This window comes from Chiloscyllium punctatum, chromosome 7 (assembly GCF_047496795.1).
Source record: "Chiloscyllium punctatum isolate Juve2018m chromosome 7, sChiPun1.3, whole genome shotgun sequence".
In the NCBI taxonomy this organism is placed as follows: Eukaryota; Metazoa; Chordata; class Chondrichthyes; order Orectolobiformes; family Hemiscylliidae; genus Chiloscyllium; species Chiloscyllium punctatum.
Genome location: NC_092745.1, coordinates 53,045,016 through 53,065,498, shown reverse-complemented (window position 1 = coordinate 53,065,498; position 20,483 = coordinate 53,045,016). Strand labels below are relative to the sequence as shown.

The 20,483-nt window shown below is 40.0% G+C and overlaps 1 protein-coding gene across 2 annotated transcripts in view; it reads left to right on the top strand.

Annotated features, from left to right (window-relative positions):
• The window catches only part of suco (SUN domain containing ossification factor), a 73,230-nt gene extending 59,139 nt beyond the window's left edge, over window positions 1–14,091 (top strand). For both annotated transcript variants that reach the window (XM_072573540.1, XM_072573539.1), the window contains 5 exons: window positions 3,460–3,564; window positions 3,950–4,101; window positions 10,302–10,393; window positions 12,223–12,281; window positions 12,459–14,091. In XM_072573540.1, coding sequence (XP_072429641.1) covers window positions 3,460–3,564; window positions 3,950–4,101; window positions 10,302–10,393; window positions 12,223–12,281; window positions 12,459–12,902 — 852 coding nt within the window. In that variant the 3' untranslated portion in view covers window positions 12,903–14,091. The remainder of the gene's footprint in view (window positions 1–3,459; window positions 3,565–3,949; window positions 4,102–10,301; window positions 10,394–12,222; window positions 12,282–12,458) is intronic.
• Window positions 14,092–20,483: the final 6,392 nt, after the last annotated feature.

Sequence of the window (20,483 nt, the reverse complement as noted above, 5' to 3'; positions counted from 1 at the left end):
AAATGGAAGGAGACAAAAGATGGAATTACATGCCATTTAGCTTATCTATTTATTTGGCAAATGGGAGTCTCCTATAAAAGATGTAATAGTGTATTTAGAAATGCATAGTTGACATGATACCCAAAGGGGAAATTGTGTCTGACTAATTTACTAGAATTGTTTGAGCAGATAAACAGGATTAATTAGAGGAACCTGTGGAAGTAACATGCCTTGTCAAGTACCTTCGGAAAATTCAAGTATGGTGCGTTTATAGGCTTTTATTAAGTAGCCTAGTGTTGCAGATACTATATTAGCATGGTTAGAGGATTAGCGAACCAACAGAAGGCAGAATTGGAATAAGAGATGGCAATCTGTAATTAGTGGTGTGCCACAGGAATCTGTACTGGGCCGCAACAGTTTACAAATCATAGTATCTCTGCAATGTGGAAGCAGCCCATCAAGTCCACACAGACTCTTCCTGGAACCCTGCATTTCCCATGGCTAATCCACCTAAACTGCACATTGGACTGTGGGAGGAAACTGGAGTACATGAAGGGAACCCATGCAGTCACAGAATTGTGCAAACTCCACACGGACAGCCGCCTGAGGCTGGAATTAAACCCAGGTCCCTGGTGGTGAGGCAGCAGCAGGCAATCACTGTGCCAGTGCTTACAACAAAAATAACGATTGTGCTATACCACCGTGACATAATGTGCCTGACCTAAGCAGTCCAACTCTGCTGTATCTGACCTTATTAATTTAATGACATGCTGAGGAAAGTGCATGTACTACAGCCTGGGTATTATTGAAGCTGCACTCCAAAGGCAAGTGGAAAATATTCCATCATACACCTGAATGTGCATTGTAGATTGGTGACAGACGGTAAGTTATCTCTCAGCTCCTCATCTCTGACCCACTTGTGGATGACATGCAAATGGTGGTGATAAAGTTGCAGAAGGCAAGAGACAAATAGTTTTAGCAGGTAAATATAATGGGGGGGGGAAATGAGATTATGCACTTTGGCAGGAAGAATAGAGAATAGATTCTCTACAGTATGGAAACGGGCCCTTCGGCCCAACAAGTCCACACTGACCCTCAGTAACCCACCCAGACCCATATCTCTACCCCTGCCGAATGCATCTAACACGATGGGCAATTTAGCATAGCCAATTCGCCTGACCTGCACAACTTTGGATTGTGGGAGGAAATTCACACTGAATACTATTAAAATAGACTCTAGAAAACTATAAAACAGGGATTTGGGAATCCTCTTCCATGAATTACCAAAAACTAAACATCCAAGTTGAGTGGATAATATGGCAGGCAAATGGAATGTTGACCTTTATTTCAAACGGTTTGGAATATAGAAGTAGGAAGTTTTAATCAAACTATGCCAGCTACTAATCAGACCATGGCTGGACACTCTATAGTTTAGGCCCCTTTATCAAAATAAAGATGCTGACATTTGAGGTAGTCCAGAGAACGTTCAGGAGTCTAATACCATATATAGATCCTCTGCCTTATGAGGAAAGATTGAGTAGGTTGGAGTTTAGGAGAATGAGCAGCAACTTCATTGAAGTGCATAACATTCTTTGGGGATTTGGGAGGGTGGATACAAAAGATTCTTTTCCCTTAGCAGGAAACTTTAGAACCAGATGACAATCTCCGAATAAGTGGTTGCATGTTTAAAACAGATTTAATTTCTTAGGATATTGAGTCTGTGGAATTGTTTAGCGGGCTGCTGAGGTTGTCTTTTGCTAAACATATTCAAGACTGAGATGCACCTTTTTAATCAGTAAGGGAGTTGAGGGTTGTAGGGAAAAGATGGGAATTTGGAGTTGAGGGTTATCAGATAAACCATGATCCCATTGAATGGCAGAGCAGACTTGATGAGCTGAATGGTCTACTAGTGCTCCTGTTTCTCTGATCTTAACATACTGGAGACTACTGTTCACTGAAATGAACTGGATCAACCATTTTAAGTACTGGTGACAAGTAGATGTGAGACTAGGATCTGTGCAACTTGCTGTCTGTTCTCACAGGGCATATTCAGGAGTATGATGGAATATTTATCACTTGCCTTTTGAGTGCAGTTCCAACAAGACTCTAGGTTTGATATCCCCTTGAAGCCCACTTGACTGGCATCCCACCCAACACCTTCATTGTTCAATTCCTTCATCACATCGTGGTCAGTGTACCATTTACAAAATGCACTGCAGTAACTTGTCCAGGATCATTTTGAGAGCCTTTTCTAATCCTGTGATTTCTACCACCTGGAAGAACACGATTGTCAGTTGCCTGGCAATACCACAGCCTGCAAGTTCTGCAAACTGCACACCATCCTGACATGGGACTGCGTTCCCATTCCTTCACTGTCACTGGAACTGTCAAAATTATGGAACTTCTTTCCCAGCAGTTCTGTGTCCCTACACTCCAACCACTCCTCCAAGAAGGCAGCTTATTACCAGTTGACTGCAAAAATAAGGCAGTAGACAACTGGCCTAGCTAGTGATGGCTACATCTCATGAGTGAAAAATCTGTCATGTCTTCACATCTGTCTTCCTTCATGTCGAACATTTGTTTTTCTTGTTCATTGTTGCTTGTTGGTTCTTCTGCCTTCCTGTACCTCTGTGTACCCTTTTTTCCCTGACTTCAGCTAGTCACTGCAGTGTTAAACATTTTAAGAGCTAGTTTGCTGTTCTGCTTTTCTACTCCTGTGGAAGATTCGGAAATACAATCAACTCAAATTTTACTTGAGGCTGGAAGCTGTAGAGCAATTAATCTGTTACATTTCAGTCAACATATATAGAATCGTTTGCTATCTGTTACCTTCTGCAAAGGACAAAACTAGATAGCCAATAGAGAGCACTGAATTAAGTGCAAACTTATCAAACTGCATGGATATAATGGGTAAGCAATTCTGTTTGCTGTTGACATCCTGCCTACCCCACATGTCCTTTCTCCAACAGCAGTTTAAATCTGACGTAAAGTTAAGGCATCTCTTGGTGTACAGCAAGAATACATGCGGTGCAAGCAGTTGACCAGTTAGTCAAATTGAAGTCATCAGTTCTGAGTTTGATTCTTTGCAAGAGGCTTTTTATCAAACATTGACTGACAGCAACTTCTCAGAATAATATCGGATTCAAAATGAAGCCTTGTCCATTGTCCAGTTGACTAGAATCTATACCCATAAATGTGCAATGGAGGGAGTGATTGTGTTTTTGATTTTTGAAGGTCATTTGCACTTCGAAAGAAACTGTAGATTGAAAGCAAACCAATCTCCCCTCCATTTCCCTCTGGCTAAAACTGTTCAAAGCCAATACTCTGTTTAAAACGTAATACTGTAGTTTTAAAATGAGTGCAAGAAATGGTTATAAAATATTGTGTACCATCTGATCATAATTTTATAGATTTCCATTATCAGAAACGTTTTGGTGGGGTCCAACTTATTTGCTGACTTCCATTTTGTTTTAAATGCAGGATCAGCGCCAAACTGAAGCAATTGGTGTACTTCAAGGACAGCTTGCAAACATGTCAGAACTGATTAGAAATCTATCTGAAACAGTGAAAAAACTGGAACATGAGGTAAATAGTTTTTAAGCACTAATTTTTAAGCACTTAGTGTTATGAAGCAAGTCTGTCAATTTGAATGAGTATTAAAATTGTATTACTTAACTGTATTCTCTCATTGCTCCTCAACTAAGGGTTAGAACGATATTTGTGCATGATCTTGTATTAAGTTGGAATCTTAATTTGCTGTGTTATGCTGGAACAAACTGCCCCATGTGTCGGTGAACTAGAAATGGCTACTCTGTTTAAAAAAAATTTCCTTTTCTTCCATCATAATGCTATTTGAGGTAGCAAGTGTTGCAATTGTTTGACACAGATTTTAAATATCAACTCCAAATGTGAATGCTCATATACCATTTTAATTTGGGCAATTTAATAATTCAGTGCATTCCCTCCTTAGGTTGCAGACCGCCAGAGCTACCTTGTGGTTTCTTTAGCTCTCTGTATAATTCTTGCAGTACTGCTCTGTGTGCAACGATGTTGGAACAGCCCGATCTCACATGATCATTCACTGACCGTTCCCAAAAGCAATCATTACCCAAGCCCAAAAAGGTAACTGATTCTTTGTTAGGAATGTGAGTATTTATATAATAATTAATAACCAGGACCCTACTTTGTCGACAAAAGGAATTTGTACATGCATTGCACTTTTTAGCAGTTTCTGTGACATCTTTCTCTTCCCAATATGAGCTGCATTCTCATGGCAACGTCCTAACCAATCCGTCTAGTTGAAGAGCTCCAATTTGATGACATGCTTTCCTACTGCATCCACCAAGTCGTCAATGGCCCATCCAATCAATATTTTCTTCCTTTGCTATATAATTTGATGTTCTTTATCTAAGTGTGGTTTCTTGTGTGCTAGTCCTGATGTGTGCAACAGACACGAGTTTGCTAAAAGCAATGTTTGAATGATTTGTTTTTTTTCAAAATTGGGACTAGAGTTTAGAATAAAATGAGTTTTAAGTAGAAGCTGTTATTAGAGAATTATCTCCTTGACTTCAGTGCAGACTTGCAGCAAACTCTGCCTTTTGGAATCTGTGTGAAGCCTGTATACTTATCAAATAAGGAGAAAGCGAGGAGTGCAGATGCTGGAGATCAGAGTCTAAGAATGTTGGTGGAAAAGCACAGCCGGTCAAGCAGCATTTGAGGAGCAGGAGAGTCTGTTTTTAAGCATAAGCTCTTCATCAGGAATGAGGGGTTGATGGGTTTATGCTCAATGTCAACTCTCTCCTCCTTGGATGCTGCTACTTTGAGCCCTCTGAAATTAATATATGCACTGATTTTGAATATGACATTCAGAAAGAGTGAAAGCTAGGAAGAGAATGCATTTTGCATCAACCAGTCTGGTATTTATTCTTAAATGTTGGTTTCTTATTAGACATGAGAGAAAACCCTAAAAACACTACATGCAATCCTCTCTGTCCCCTTACCCCTCTTTCTCAATTGCTTTTGTGTGCAGTGTACCAGCGCTAAGTTATTTCATATAATTAGTATTTAATCAGATGTTCATTTATCATCCCAATCCTAAAGTTACAGCTTGAACCTGTCAGTCTGAAGTTGTGTACAAAAAGGATCAAGTTGAGTATTCTGTCACATTTTAAAAATTAGTTTGTGTTAGTGGATATTTTAGAGTCTTAGAGATGTACAGTATGGAAACAGACCTTCGGTCCAACCCGTCCATGCCGACCAGAAATCCTAACCCAGTCTAGTCCCACCTGCCAGCACCCAGCCCATATCCCTCCAAACCCTTCCTATTCATATACCCATCCAGATGCTGCTTAAATGTTGCAATTATACCACCACCACTTCCTCTGGCAGCTTATTCCATACATGTACCGCACTCTGCATGAAAACGTTTCCCCGTAGGTCTCTTTTATATCTTTCCCCTCTCGCCCTAAACCTATGCTCTCTAGTTCTGGACTTAGCGACCCCCATGGAAAAGGCTTTGCCTATTTACCTGATGCATGCCCCTCAATTTTCTAAAACTCTAAGATTACCCCTCAGCCTCTGTTGGGGCTGTTTTCCCTGCAGCCTGTTGACCCTCTCCCCAAGCTCAAATCCTCCAACCCTGGCAACATCCTTGTAAATCTTTGCTGAACCCTTTCAAGTTTCACAACATCTTTCCGATAGGAAGGAGACCAGAATTGCATGCAATATTCCAACAGTGGCCGAACCAATATCCTGTACAGCCGCAATATGACCTCCCAACTCCTATACTCAATACTCTGACCAATAAAGGAAAGCATACCAAACGCTGCCCTCATGATCCTATCTACCTGTGACTCCACTTTCAAGGAGCTATGAACCTGCACTCCAAGGTCTCTTTGTTCAGCAACGCTCCCTAGGACCTTACCATTATGTGGATAAGTCCTGCTAGTTCCCTGGCTTGTCCTTACCACCCTTCTTAAACAGTGGCACCACGTTTGCCAACCTCCAGTCTTCCGGCACCTCACCTGTGACTATCGATGATACAAATATCTCAGCAAGGGGCCCAGCAATCACTTCTCTGGCTTCCCACAGAGTTCTCGGGTACACCTGATCAGGTCCTGGGGGTTTATCCACTTTGTGTTTTCAAGACATCCAGCACTTCCTCCTCTGTAATGTGGGCATTTTGCAAGCTGTCACTATCTATTTCCCTAAAGTCTATAATCTTCAATATCCTTTTCCACAGTAAATACTGATGCAAAATACTCATTTAGTATCTCTCCCATTTTCTGCTGCTCCACGCAAAGGCCACCTTGCTGATCTTCTGAGGGGTCCTATTCTCTCCCTAGTTATCCTTTCTGTCCTTAACATATTTGTAAAAACTCCTTTTTGGATTCTCCTTTTTAATTCTATTTGCCAAAGCTATCTCACGTACCCTCCTGATTGCCCTCTTAAGTATACTCTTATTCCTTTATCCTCTTCTAAGGATTCACTCGATCTATCCTGTCTATACCGAAATATGCTTCCTTCTTTTTCTTAACCAAACCCTCAATTTCTTTAGTCATCTGGTATTCCCTATACCTACCATCCTTTCCTTTTCACCCTAACAGGAATATACTTTGGATTCTTGTTATCTCATTTCTGAAGGTTTCCCGTTTTCCAGCTGTCCCTTTACCCACAAGCATCTGCCCCCAATCAACTTTCGAAAGGACAAAGGGAGATAAAAGAGGAGGGGGATTGGTGTTTTGATAAGGGATAGCATTACAGCTGTGCTTGGGGAGGATATTCCCTGAAATACATCCAGGGAAGTTATTTGGGTGGAACTGAGATAAGAAAGGGATGATCACTTTATTGGGATTGTATTATAGACCCCCAAATAGTCGGAGGGAAATTGAGAAACAAATTTGTAAGGAGACCTCAACTATCTGTAAAAATAATAAGGTGGTTATGATTGGGGATTTTAATTTCCAAACATAGGCTGTACAAGACAGTTTTCTGATTGTGGATGTACCTACTAAAGGGGAAGGTGCAAAACTTGACCTACTCTTGGGAAATGAGGCAGGGTAGGTGACTGAGGTGTCAGTGGGGGAGCACTTTGGGGCCAGTGACCATAATTCTATTCGTTTTAAAATAGTGATGGAAAAAGATAGACCAGATCTAAAAGTTGAAGTTCTAAATTGGAGAAAGGCCAATTTTGACGGTATGAGGTTAAAGAACTTTCGAAAGCTGATTGGGGGCAGATGTTCGCAGGTAAAGGGTCGGCTGGAAAACAGGAAGCCTTCAGAAATAATGAGAATCCAGAGAAAGTATATTCCTGTTCGGGTGAAAAAGGCTAGAATAGGGAATGCTGGATGACGAAAGAGTTTGAGGATTTGGTTGAGGAGGAGGGAGCATATGTCAGGTATAAACAGGATAGATCAAGTGAACCCTTGGAGTATAAAGGAAGTAGGAGTATACTTAAGAGGGAAATCAGGAGGGCCAAAAGGGGATGTAGCTTTGGCAAATAGAATTAAAGGATAATCCTTTTACAAATACGTTAAGGGCAAAAGGGTAACTTAAGGAGAGGATAAGACCCTTCAAAGATCAGCAAATCAGCCTTTGTGTGGAGCTGCAGAAAATGGAGGAGATATTAAACTAGTATTTTGTGTCAGTGTTTACTGTGGAAAAGGATATGGAAGATATAGAATGTAAGGAAATGGATGGTGACAGGTTGAAAGATCTCCATATTGCAGAGGAGGAAGTGCTGGATGTCTTGAAATGCATAAAGGTGGCTAAATCCTCAGGACCTGATCAGGTGTACCCTAGAACTCTGGGAAGCGAGAGAAGATTGCTGGGCCTCTTGCTGAGATATTTGTATCGTCAATGGTCACCGGTGAGGTGCCAGAAGACTGGAAGTTGGCTAATGTAGTCACTGTTTTAAGGACAAGCCAGGGAACTATAGACCAGTGAGCCTGACGTCTGTAGTGAGCAAGTTGTTGGAGGGAATCCTGAGGGACAGGATGTACACTTATTTGGAAGGACAAGGACTGATTAGGGATAGTCAACATGGCTTTGTACGTAGGAAATCATGTCTCCCAAACTTGATTGAGTTTTTTGAAGTAACAAAGAGGATTGATGAGGGCAGAGCAGTAGAGGGGATCTGTATAGACTTCAATAAGGTGTTTGACAAGGTTCCTTATGGGATACTGATTAGCAAGGTTAGATCTTGTGGAATACAGGGAGAACTAGCCATTTGGATACAGAACTGGCTCAAAGGTAGAAGACAGAGGGTGGTGGTGGAGGGTTGTTTTTCAGACTGGAGGCCTGTGACCAGTGGAGTGCCACAAGGATCAGTGCTGGGCCCTCTACTTTTTGTCATTTACATAAATGATTTGGATGCGAGCATACGAGGTACAGTTAGTAAGTTTGCATATGACACAAATTGGAGGTGTAGTGGACAGTGAAGAAGGTTACCTCTGATTACAACAGGATCTTGACCAGATGGGCCAATGGGCTGACAAGTGGCAGATGGGGTTTAATTCAGATAAATGTGACGTGCTACATTTTGGGAAAGCAAATCTTAGCAGGACTTATACACTTAATGGTCAAGTCCTAGGGAGTGTTGCTGAACAAAGAGACCTTGGAGTGCAGGTTCATCGCTCCTTGAAAGTGGAGTCGCAGGTAGATAGGATGGTGAAGAAGGTGGTTGGTATGCTTTCCTTTATTGGTCAGAGTACTAATTACAAGAGTTGGGAGGTCATGTTGCAGCTGTATAGGATATTGGTTAGGCCACTGTTGGGATATTGTGTGCAATTCTGGTCTCCTTACTGGAAAGATGTGAAACTTTTGAAAGGGTTCAGAAAAGATTTACAAGGATGTTGCCAGTGTTGGAGGATTTGAGCTATGGGAGAGGCTGAACAGACTGCTGCTGTTTTCCCTGGAGCTTCGGAGGCTGAGGGGTGACCTTATCGAGGTTTACAAAATTGAGGGGCATGGATAGGGTAAATAGGCAAAGTCTTTACCCTGGGGTGGGGGAGTCCAGAACTAGAGGGCATTGGTTTAGGGTGAGAGGGGAAAGATATAAAAGGGACCTACGGGGCAATGTTTTCACGCATGGTATGTGTATGGAATGTGCTGCCAGAGGTGGTGGTGAAGCCAGTACAATTGCAACATATAAGAGGTCTTTGGATGGGTATATGAACAGGAAGTGTTTGGAAGGATATGGGCCGGGTGCTGGCAGGTGGGACTAGATTGGGTTGGGATATCTGGTCGGCATGGATGGGTTGGACCGAAGGTTCTGTTTCCGTGCTGTACACCTCTGACTCGATGACTCTATTTGAGTACTTGAAGGAAATAGCAAATCTTCAGTTAATTTTTCTTGTCCCCATGTCAGTTTTGGCCGAGGGCCATTACCCTGTCGTATGCTTTTTGAGAGACTGTGTTGTGAGTCTAAAGTTTAGAATATGGGAGGGAATACATTTTTTTGATAAATTCTCATTTACTTCCTGGTTTGTTATGGAAACCTGGACCATATTTGACACATTTACAGAATAGTTTTGATTACTAATTTTGAACTGTGAATGAAATGAATTATCTTGGTCAAATATTAGTACACAGCCAATTCCTTATTAACCTTTTTGAAATTTCTTGGTCCGTTCCAGACTTTTCTATGCTGGGTGATCTATTTTGCATTAAGAAGCTTTTAGAGGTTTTCTAAATGAATACCATTTAAAGCTTCCTGCTCCAGCTATATCTAACTATATATAAAATATCTTCAATGTGTATGGATTTGAAACTAATGGTAGTTAGCACTGGCACAATTTCATTCTAATAGCTTTGTAGGGAAATGAGATGAAAGGAGGGCTATTAATTTTTAAAAATTCTTTCTCTCTCAGCCTTTCAGTGCATGAACTATAAACCAAGTGCTAGAGAAGCAGTTTTGGTGAGAGTGTTAATGTTTCAAGTCCAATATGATTCCTCTTCCAAAGACATTGGAACTTGACAAAACTTGGTGTTGCAGCAAACCTACTAAATTGTTTCCACCTTCACTTGTCTTTTGAGTTTATACTTTAGGTCATCCTTTAAATTGTCATGAACTGTTGGCTACAACATAGCCATCAACTGAATTTGCAATAATTACATTTGAATTTTTAAAAAATCAAATGTGGCAGAGATTTTGAGTATATTACTGGAATAAAAGTATTCATGTGTTATCTAGTTTCATTTGTCTTGGTAAGTATGTGGATGCTTCTTCCAATCCATAATTCAAGCCTTGTTTCTAATTAAACATATTTAAATTTAATGATGGTGATCATTGCTTAGTAGCTCCTTTTTTTTATATTATCTAGATGTTTTTCTTCCTATGATGACATGAATATTCGCAGGCGAACGTCGTTCCCTCTTGTTCGTTCAAAATCTTTTCACTTACCTACAACAGAAGGTAGGGAGTTGGACAGTTTAAGTTCAGTTTTAATTTGCTTAAGTCTGTACCAAAATTGAAAAATTTAGCATACCTGTCTTAAATCTTTTGAAATATTTGCATCTTTGACTTATTTTAATTTTTTTCCCCTCGTTATTTGTTAGTGCATGGTTATCAACGAGAGAACAGTTTATCATCACCAGAGGAAAGGTTCAGGGGCCAGCACAATAAGTCAGTCAGTGAAGTTGTACCATCGGAAGGCAGCTCAGTTCAAGGCAACTCAGTGCGAGCAGGATCTTTTCTTTAACTGTATTGCTGAATAAAAGTTGTAAAACCGTGATTTGACAACAGCAATGTGTGGAAGAATTTTTAAGAACCATCATAAACATATATGTGAGCTGTTTTCTTCCAGGTTTGAAGGAAGTTTAAGATATTCTTGCTTATGTTACAATTTCCTAAGTTTAATGAAGTAATTTAGAATTCAGCACTCACTTTGCAATCAGGTGAATATACAAATAGTCTCTCTTGGGATTGCAACTAGGCCAGTTGCAGGATAGTATGGTGCTTATTACTGCAACAGTAATCACTCAAAATCCAGAAAAATAATTCAAAATCCTAAAATGGCAGGATTTAAATTATGATGAAAATGGCTGTAAGTAGTACAGCAACTAGGTGTTAAATTTTTTCCAAGTATTTTCAGGGAAGCAAAATTCTGCTTGCCTAATGTGACCTGTAACTCCAATTTGGTTGAGTGTTAACTGCCCCTTGAGTTGGCTGAGTAATCCACTCGGTTGTATCAAATTTTTGCAAAGATATGACCAGCAGATTTTGAATTAGCTCCTGATTACTTCAAAATGTCAGCCATTCCTGTAACTCCCACATTTGTCAACTGTAGAAAAAAAACTTCATTCACAGACCAGTTTGTTGAAAAAATTCTATCCAATTTAGATTCTAAAGATCACAAATGTGGGCAAGACTCCCTCTTTAGCATTTTTGTTTTACTGCTGCTATCTTAAATTGGTCTTGTCTTCTAGTCATTTGGTTGCATGCACTGGAGCAATTTCAAGAAAGTGTTTAAAATGAGCTAAAAGGCAGGTGTAGGTGACCTTGTTTTGCTTGAATCGTACCCCAACCCTCCATTCATCATTACTAAAATAAGGACACTATGATTGGGCTTATTTAAATGAAACTTGAATTTTTTTGGAAGTGTTTCACCTTGTCTGATATTATTACTGCTGATTTGTTGACAAACAGGATTATTTCTTGGATTTGAAAGAGTTTTGCAAGGTTTGTGCCTCCATTAACACTACCTGTATTAGGATTACAGACTCTGTATGGTTTGTTGGTATAAAACCTACAGAGTCTGTAATCCCAATAATTAATGGAGATAAAACCTACTTAAACCTCTTTCAAATTCAAGTGATAACTTTTTTTTATCTCTAGAAGCTGTGTTCAAGAATTGATGTTCTTCAAACTAGGGCTGAAATATGATCACTGTACACACAAACTTCAAACAGCATCTGAAATGCTTTTTCTCACTGAGATTCTCAAGAAATTGAGTTTACTTAGAGCAGTTAAACTTGTTACAATTTGCCTATTAAAGTAAATGGCTCACTCTTGACTGCAAATGACATTGTGTATGTAATTACCTTCTCAAGGGCAACTAGGGACTGGCAATAATTGTTGGCTCAGCCAGTGACTCAGACCTCCCACAATGAATTAAAAAATTTGTGCTGTTTGTCCTGGAGTCTTCCTACCTAATTTGTGATTTTGATTTAGCAAGTAAGAATCCTTTTCTGAACCATTTCATCAATGAATAATATCTATATGCATTTCTCTTTTTTTTGAAGTGGGTCCGGATGACTTGTACATTGTAGAACCGCTAAAGTTTTTACAGGACAACAAAAAGGTACAATCATATGCCACAGAATATTGTTTAATTTGAATTTTATCTGTAGTGTAGTACTAATAACCTGTAGCTTAACATTTGCCAACAATGCTTTAGTCTGACTAACGAGAAATGTACCAGGTCTCTCTCTCAACTTGCAAAAGTTGTAAGTTTTCATTTTTTGTTTCTTTTTACTAGAAAAAACGCTGCAGAACGAAAATAGACAAGGTTCAAACCATAAAACCTACAGAGTCTGTAATCCCAATAGTTAATGGAGGGATAAAACCTTGCAAACCTCTTTCAAATCCAAGTGATTTTTCTACCACGGGTGTTGTCTACAGTTCTTCTCACAAAGGTCCTCCATCTGAAGGGGGTTCGGAGACCTCATCGCAGTCGGAAGAATCCTACTTCTGTGGAATTTCAGCGTGCACAAGCCTCTGCAATGGACAGCCACAAAAGACTAAAACTGAAAAACGATCTTTAAAAAGGAAGAAGTCAAAGGTCACAGATCAAGGGAAGTTCATTAGCAACTTGATACAGACTAAATCGGGATCAATGCCAAGTTTGCATGACATAATAAAAGGAAACAAAGATATTACAGTGGGGACACTTGGTGTTCCAACAGTTTCAGGCCAGGTGTGATTGAGATTTGCTGATTTGGGATTAGAGCCGTCTCTTCCTGCTCTGCATTTATGGTTTGCAAGGTACTTTTTTAGCCTTGCAATGTCTGAACTTCAAACTATTAATCTACTAATGCGAGTGTCTTCAGGGTAGAGCGAGTTGCACTTTTTCCACCGTCTCTCGGGGAGCAGCAAGTCTGTTTTGAAGGGCTCGTGAAATGGGAGATGAATCTCTTAAACCTTTGCAAGACCGTGCATGGAATTAACTGGATTGAGAATCAGCATAATTAACTGGTTACAGATGGAACAGGGATTAAGCATAATTTCTGCGTCGAACTGTATTCTTATTTCTTGCACCTTTCCATATTTGTGCCTTTGTATATTTATAATGTAGCTGAAAGATGGGATATTCCATCTCCAATTTACCTTGGTGTTCAGCTTTCCTTTTTAAGTCTACCGAATTTGACAGCGTAACACTATAGTGCTGCAGAGTTGGCCTGCGCAATAGTCAATTGACCTTAAATTCCAAAAGTAAAATGAAAAAGTAATAGGACAGAATGGGAAAGGGTTTCATTTGAATTTCTTTGCCCACCAAATTGACTTTAAATCCATTGTAGGTGAACTGATTACATCTAAATTGGCTACAGATTTGTGTGCATTTACCCTGGTACTTTCACATCCTGGTACAGTGTTTTTATTTGAGATATATATATATATATTAGAAAGGTGATATGTGAAAATGAGTTTTTTTGAATGTACATATTTGTGAGTGAATGAGTATTTGAAGAGAGCATTCTTCAATGGTGGGATATTTGAGATGTTAAAAATCGTTAACTTATAGTTCAATGTGCACTTTCACTTTTTTTTATTCCAATGCCTTTTGCTGAATTGGAGTTTGTCACAGCTTGTGTAACTAATTTAATACTGATTTCAAGTGTTCTGTGTCCTGCCCACCTCTACCCCCATTGGGTTTTACTCCAGTGGTGTAATCGTACCCAGTTGATCTGCATATTAGCCAGTTACAGCACTTGAGGACTGTTTATGGGCTTGAGAGGGTCCAAAGTTGAGAAACGTTATTTATATGTTTTTAAAATTTGTCATGTTTTGAGTGCTATGCACACCACTGTGGAACATGAGCATAATGTGACTGCAGAGCTGTAGTGCCATTAGAAAACTGTGAATTTCTAAATAAAACTGAACACTTCATTGTCTTTTGTTGTAAAGTATGTTGAATTTCCTTTGGCTCCTCCCTTTTTAATAGATCTTAAAAAAAAATACAGTCAGACTAATGTTGGGATATTTCATGGATAACTATACGTTTTTCTTGTCATTATTAATAGTCACATTTGTCATAAGCTGCAGTTTTTAAAATCAGATCTTTTAACTTGGTTAAATGTGGCTAAATTTGGTTAAATTTCTCATGATATTGCTTGAAGATTTGACTCTTGTGCAAGTGGTTACTTCGATGGACTGAAAGATGTTCCCCTAAGCTTGCCTGGTAATGGAGGCCTCTACAATCTGTTTGATATTATTTTTTGATGCATCATTTCCTGATCTGAAGTTGTCACCATTTCGCCCCTCTTGCCGATTGACCTACAACAATAAGACAACTTTTCTTTTAAACTGCACTGCTGTCTCTCAGTGCCAGAGACCTGGGTTCAATTCCCACCTCTGGCAACTGTCTGTGTGGAGTTTGCACATTCTTCCTGTGTCTGTGTGGGTTTGCTCCGGTTTCTTCCCACAGTCCAAAAATGTGCAAGTTAGGTGAATTGGCCATGCTAAATTGTCCATAGTGTCAGGTGAAGGGGTAAATGTAGGGGAATGGGTCTGGGTGGGGTGCTCTTCAAAGGCTCGATGTGGACTTGTTGGGCCGAAGGGCCTGTTTCCACACTAAGTAATCTAATATACTCTTCCCTTTCGTTTTTAACACTAACCCCCAAAAATTAATATCTTTTCATGTTTGCTGTTTCTGTTCAACATACTGCTTTCTTTTCTCCCTCGTGTCTGTGTGTGTCTCTAATTTTTCTTGCACCTTCTCTCTGCCTCTGCCCAGCCATGCAAATTTCTGTTTGTTTAGTCATTCCACCTATCTTGTTGTCATAACTTCAGTAGTTTAGAATTTTACACTTTGATAACCAGACAGAAATTTTCCTAAAGCATTTGATACTGTAGAGCCCTGGCAAACAACTCCTTTTCCCTGTAGCAAGTTTATAAAGGCTTATCAGTAATGTTCACTTTTTCTAAAAAGATATGCACTGGGCAAGCATCGAGCTTTGGCCAGTTTCACCAGGACCATTTGCGTCTGATGTTTGTACTCTTGCCCATCTTTTGTGTATTGACCTTCCACAGTTGCTTGTGGGTGAAGATCTGTGGGTAGTGGTTTAAGACTTGAACATATTCAAGATTGTCAAGAGAACAAAGGACAATTATGGTTTCTACTCTAAGTAGATGTTTTGTTTGACGTTTGCATCTTGTCTAACTTCACCATTTTTCTAGTTTAATAGTGACTATTTCCCAAACGTTGCTACCCATCTTCATGCATTAGTTTGACCTAATCTTAATCTGATTTATTTTAACATAATGTTTGTTTATTTACAAAGTATGCTACTGTAAGTTTAGTTAAGTCTTTGAAACTGATTGGACTTTAATGCTTTGACTGGTTTTAAGTAATTATGCCCACCAAGTTGACTTGGATCTGACTAGAATATCAAACAAGTATGAAATTCAATTCTAAACTGTCAAACTCTTTCTTACTCATTTTGTGAGAACATTTTGGAAAAGGAATATCTCTATGGGATGTTATAGACTATTGCTAATTATCTACAGTAGCAAAGCCCACCTGTAATGAGTAAAATTTTATCTCTTCTAGCTTGGTAGAATGGTTTTTTTTGGTTTCATTATTGAAAAGCAAAACTTCGCAATCCAATCCCTGAAAATGCAGTACGCAATCTGCAAGTGCAAAGATTCAGTCAATAATGCAGTCTTTTATTCTGTACACTACACTACTTGTGATGTTTAAGTAATCATTCAGGAATGACAAGACGCTGATAGTGCCAAGCATGATAACTGCTCAATACTATATCAGAGTGTAACTTGCTTTTAATTTGGACACATTTTTCTGCAGTTATTTGCCAAGTCAAATCAGTTTTCCCATCAAGAGGTTTAGTAGAGTATGCCCATTTTTTTTTTCTTGCTGGGGAAAAATAGTTATGGAGGTGCTCGATGTCTGTTTTCTGCAAAATTGGAAATTATATGTTGTGTGGTAATGCTGCTTGGTTCCAATGTGGTTTAATATGGAACAACAAACATTTAGTGCAATTAAATGTTGATAAGATTTAGCAAGATTAGAGCTTTTTTTTAACTTATCAAAAAGTTTGCATTTTGAGCATTTTTTTCCCCCCTTGACTTAGTTATGTTCCGGCCGTATCTGGGACCTTTTTGAGCAGAGATGCATTAGTTACAAAGCTGTAAAGACTGGATTATTATGCTGAATAATGTCTCACATGCGTCAGTAGATGGTGCCAGTTCAACAGTGAATAAATTGGAGTGAATTTCAGTTGCTCATTTTCCTGTGGTATAGTAAAACTTTAGTTCTTTTAAATGAGGTGGAAGACTTATGTAGAGAAGTGTTAACTGCAATTCACTGGGCAGCAATTCACTGCGAGTGTACTTTTCTGTAATGGTGTCGGTTCCCATGTGCATTGGTATTCCTCCAACAGTTGTTATTTCAGGTGAGGATGTTAGTACATGCACATGGAGACTCCGAGTAGTTTTTGTGCTGTCATTTAATGTATAATAATTTGAACAAACAAGTGCTAACCTTTTAACTTTGCACAGCTTAATGTGCATTCAAATAGTCAGCCATGCCAGGCTAGCCTCTGCAAAGGTAGTATCAATGGGAGGACCACTCATCCTGAGAGGAAGGGTTTGTGCTCAATGGTGCCTGGTGCCACTTGGACATACGATGCCTTAGCAATTCTACCAAGTGTTGGGGCCAGCCATTGCTGAGCTGCTATGGCACTCTGTAAACCCTTTGTGTACTCAGTCTCCGACTACTGCAATCCTAATAAGAATATGTATTTGGTGAGCCCATATGCTGGCAAGCTATTTTTGCATGACCTCAGTCTGAGCTTTTGCTGCACTACTTGAGATATTGAATAGCTTTTTCTTATTGCATTGGAAGCTGAGATATAATCCCAAAAAACTGCATTGTAATTGAGTTTGCGAGTGTCCTTGAGGCATTGGCTCCACTACTGGGGGGGGGGGGGGGGGGGGGAACTGAAGCTTTTTAACCCTGTCCTGTGCCAAGCTGGCTCTGGGCTCCTTCATGCTGCTTTGACATTCACAGCATGCTGTGAGGCAGACCTTTTTGATGCAGAAGCTTATCGCCATTTACTTTTTGTAACATGCCCCATCAAAGTTCTCCTTTCAGAGTAGAATAGCCATTTGCCACGTGCAGTGAAAAGTTTGTAATGTTGCCATTTTGGCAACATCGTGCGTGCAGGGATACCTAGGTACAAAATACTACTTTTGTTAGAGAATTGGAAGAGTTTTTACTGTTCAGCATGGGAATACAAAAGTTTTAAAAAGTACTCTAATTAGTCGAAGTCCAGAATAAGAATAAAATATCTTTCAAAAAGTACTCCAATTATAGTCTGTGTTTGCCAGACTTGAGAACTCCAGCCTCTCTGCCTGCTTATGTTGGCCTCCAGCCAGCATCTCTGGGACTTATCTGCCAGGCTGACCTGGACTCAGACAGCTTCGTGCACCTAGCTCTGGGGCTAGTCTCGGTCTGGACTCTTGACTCGCCGCCTCCATTCTCTCCAGGTAAGTTTTTAAGAAGGTAAAAATTGGGTGTTGGCAGGGAATGAGAAAGAACTGGTGAAGCAAAGGTGCTCCAGCTGGAGCGTTGTACTGTCACCACCTTTTTTTTTACTTCTCTGTAGGTGGTGTGTGACTTCTCTCCCAATTGGTTCAGTGTGAACCATCCTGCCTTTATCTATCTTACATTTTATGCAGTATTAATGAGATGGTGATATGAGAATTAGTGTCTTTATCCTCTTCCTTTTGCTCGTACGCTGCTACCTGGTCACTTTGCAGATCTTGCGTATTTAAAAGGAGAAATTCACAAGGATAGGAGATTGAGGGGAAAAGCAATTGTGTGTGCTGCCACCTACTGCTTGTAAAGTGAGATCTTCTATAATAGAATAGGTTACGAGCATTATCATTGGTAGCAAACAGCAAAAAAAAATCAATGTAAATTGTGGCTGTCTACTGATGTCAAGCACTGCTCTGTGTGGGGAGGCAAGGATGTGGAATTGGGCCTGACCCATTCTGGCTTGGTTATCCACCACTTTGTACTGTGGGAGGAAAGTGTGTCAGTGTGATGCAACATGGCTGCTGCATTTGAATTGCCTTGTGTGCAAACTGTAGAACATGTTCAAAGTCTCTCAAGGCCTGAGAATGAGGTGAGGCATGTGAAAATTTTGGTGAGTTTTGATTTAGTGGAGGTTGGAGGTGAATGATGTGGATATAGTGCAATTAGTGGGATACTGCATTTGAAGGTGTTCATTTGAACACTCATCTGCATCCAGGTCTTTGGAGCTGGAGTGCTGCTGTTAGCCATTGTGGGTATTTCTGTCAGTGATGGGACCAATCTATCTGGAGAAGCATCTTGTGACTTTATTTACTCTACTTTTTTTTTATACACCTAGGTTTCCAAAAAAAACTTGGTATTTTGCTGTCTTCCCATTTTGTGCCACACTGTCTTTCACTGATTTAACCAAATTTAAAGAGTAACCTCTGCCTGTTCCAGGCAGAAGACAGTGCCCTTTTCAAGAGGTATAGGCTCACTTGGAATTTACAAAAACTTGAAGATAGCAAAAATGTACAATCACGCATATGCTTAGGGCTGGTTGTATGCAATTGAGTGGGACAGACTGTGTGTGGTTTGCATGCTGCCTGTGTTGGAAGTGAGTAATGCATGCATGACCTAATCTGTGAAATTATTGCATACAAGAAAGCATAAGATAAAGAACGATTGAGAATAGACTGAGTTGTGACAACTCAACACCCATACCCAAATTTATTGCAAGTAAAAACAAAAAACATTGCAAACATCCTGCTAGTTTTCAGCATCTGTGAAAAGAAATCATGTTAGGTTAATGACCAGAATTCATATTGTCCTAGTATTAGAAATTACTGGAATACTTTGATTATGCGATTTTAGCGAAGATTTGTAGTTAAGGTTCAGGATGTAAGTTTGCTCGCTGAGCTGGTAGATTTGTTCTCCGACATTTCATCATGCCAGGTAACATTGGTAAACCTGTGGTGAAGTGTTGGTGTTCTGTCCTGCTTGCTATTTATCTGTCTTGATTTGTTGTGGTGGGTGATATCGCTTCCAGTTCTTTTTGAAGGATTGGTAAATGGGGTCCAAATGGTAAATGGGATATGTTTGTTAATGGAGTTCTGGTTTGAATGCCAGGCCTCTAGGAATTCCCGTGCATGTCTTTGTTTATCCTGTCCCAGGATGGATGTATTGTCCTAGTTGAACTGATGTCCCTCTTAGTCTGTGTGTATGGATACTAGTGATAGTGGGTCATGTCTTTTGGTGGCTAGTTGGTGCTCATGTATCCTGGTGGCTAGTTTCCTGCTTGTCTTCCAATGTAGTGCTTGTTGCAGTCCTTGCATAGCATTCTGTACCTGCTGTTTGTTCTGCTGGTTGTTGGTACAGGGTCCTTTTTGAATTCGTCAGGAGCTGTTCGAGTGGTGGTAGGTTTGTGGGCTACAATGATGCTTATGGCCTGGAGTAGTCTGGTCATCTCAGATGTCTTCAACGTATGGCAGGGTGGCTAGAGTCTGTGGTGGTGTTGTCACCTTGCATAGGTCTGTTGTGCAGGAATTGGTGGACTGCACTTATCAGGTACCCATTGTTCCTGAATAAGTTGTACAGGTGTTTTTCCTTGGCTTCTCTTAGTTTCTGGGTGCTGCAGTGTGTTGTGGCTCTTTTTTTTTAATGTCCTGATGCACCTCCATTTGTGGGTGTTGGGATGATTGCTCCTGTAGTTGAGTATCTGGTCAGTGTGTGGCTTTCCTGTAAATGCTGGTCTGAAGCTCTCCCATTGGCTTTGGGTTCTACCGTGACATCATCTGTGATGTCTAGGAAGGGGAGTCTGTTATTCTCTTCCTCTTTGAACTTTATACCCGTATGGATGTTGTTTGTGGGTTTGTTCTCATTTGTTGCATTTTGTGAGGACAAGTGTCATTCACATAGCTGACCCAAAGCTTGGGCTGGATCGTGGGAATGGCTGTTCATTCTAACCTCTGCATAACTGCTTCTGCTACCAGCTCAGGGAGCAAACTCAAACCCGATACTTTGATCGTTTATCACCTTGAATTAAAAATTTCCAATGACTCATGATTAAAATTGCAAAGCAACAGATAATCAAAATTTCAGTTAATTGCCAGACCTTGTTTTAGATTTTAAATAAGGATGGTTGGTTGACGTGTCAGGCTATTGTCCTGAGATATGAGCCAACGAATAGGGGTGTCACCAGTTCTGTTCAGTTGAAAAAGGCGGTGTCTTTGCTCTGGAAAGGAAGAG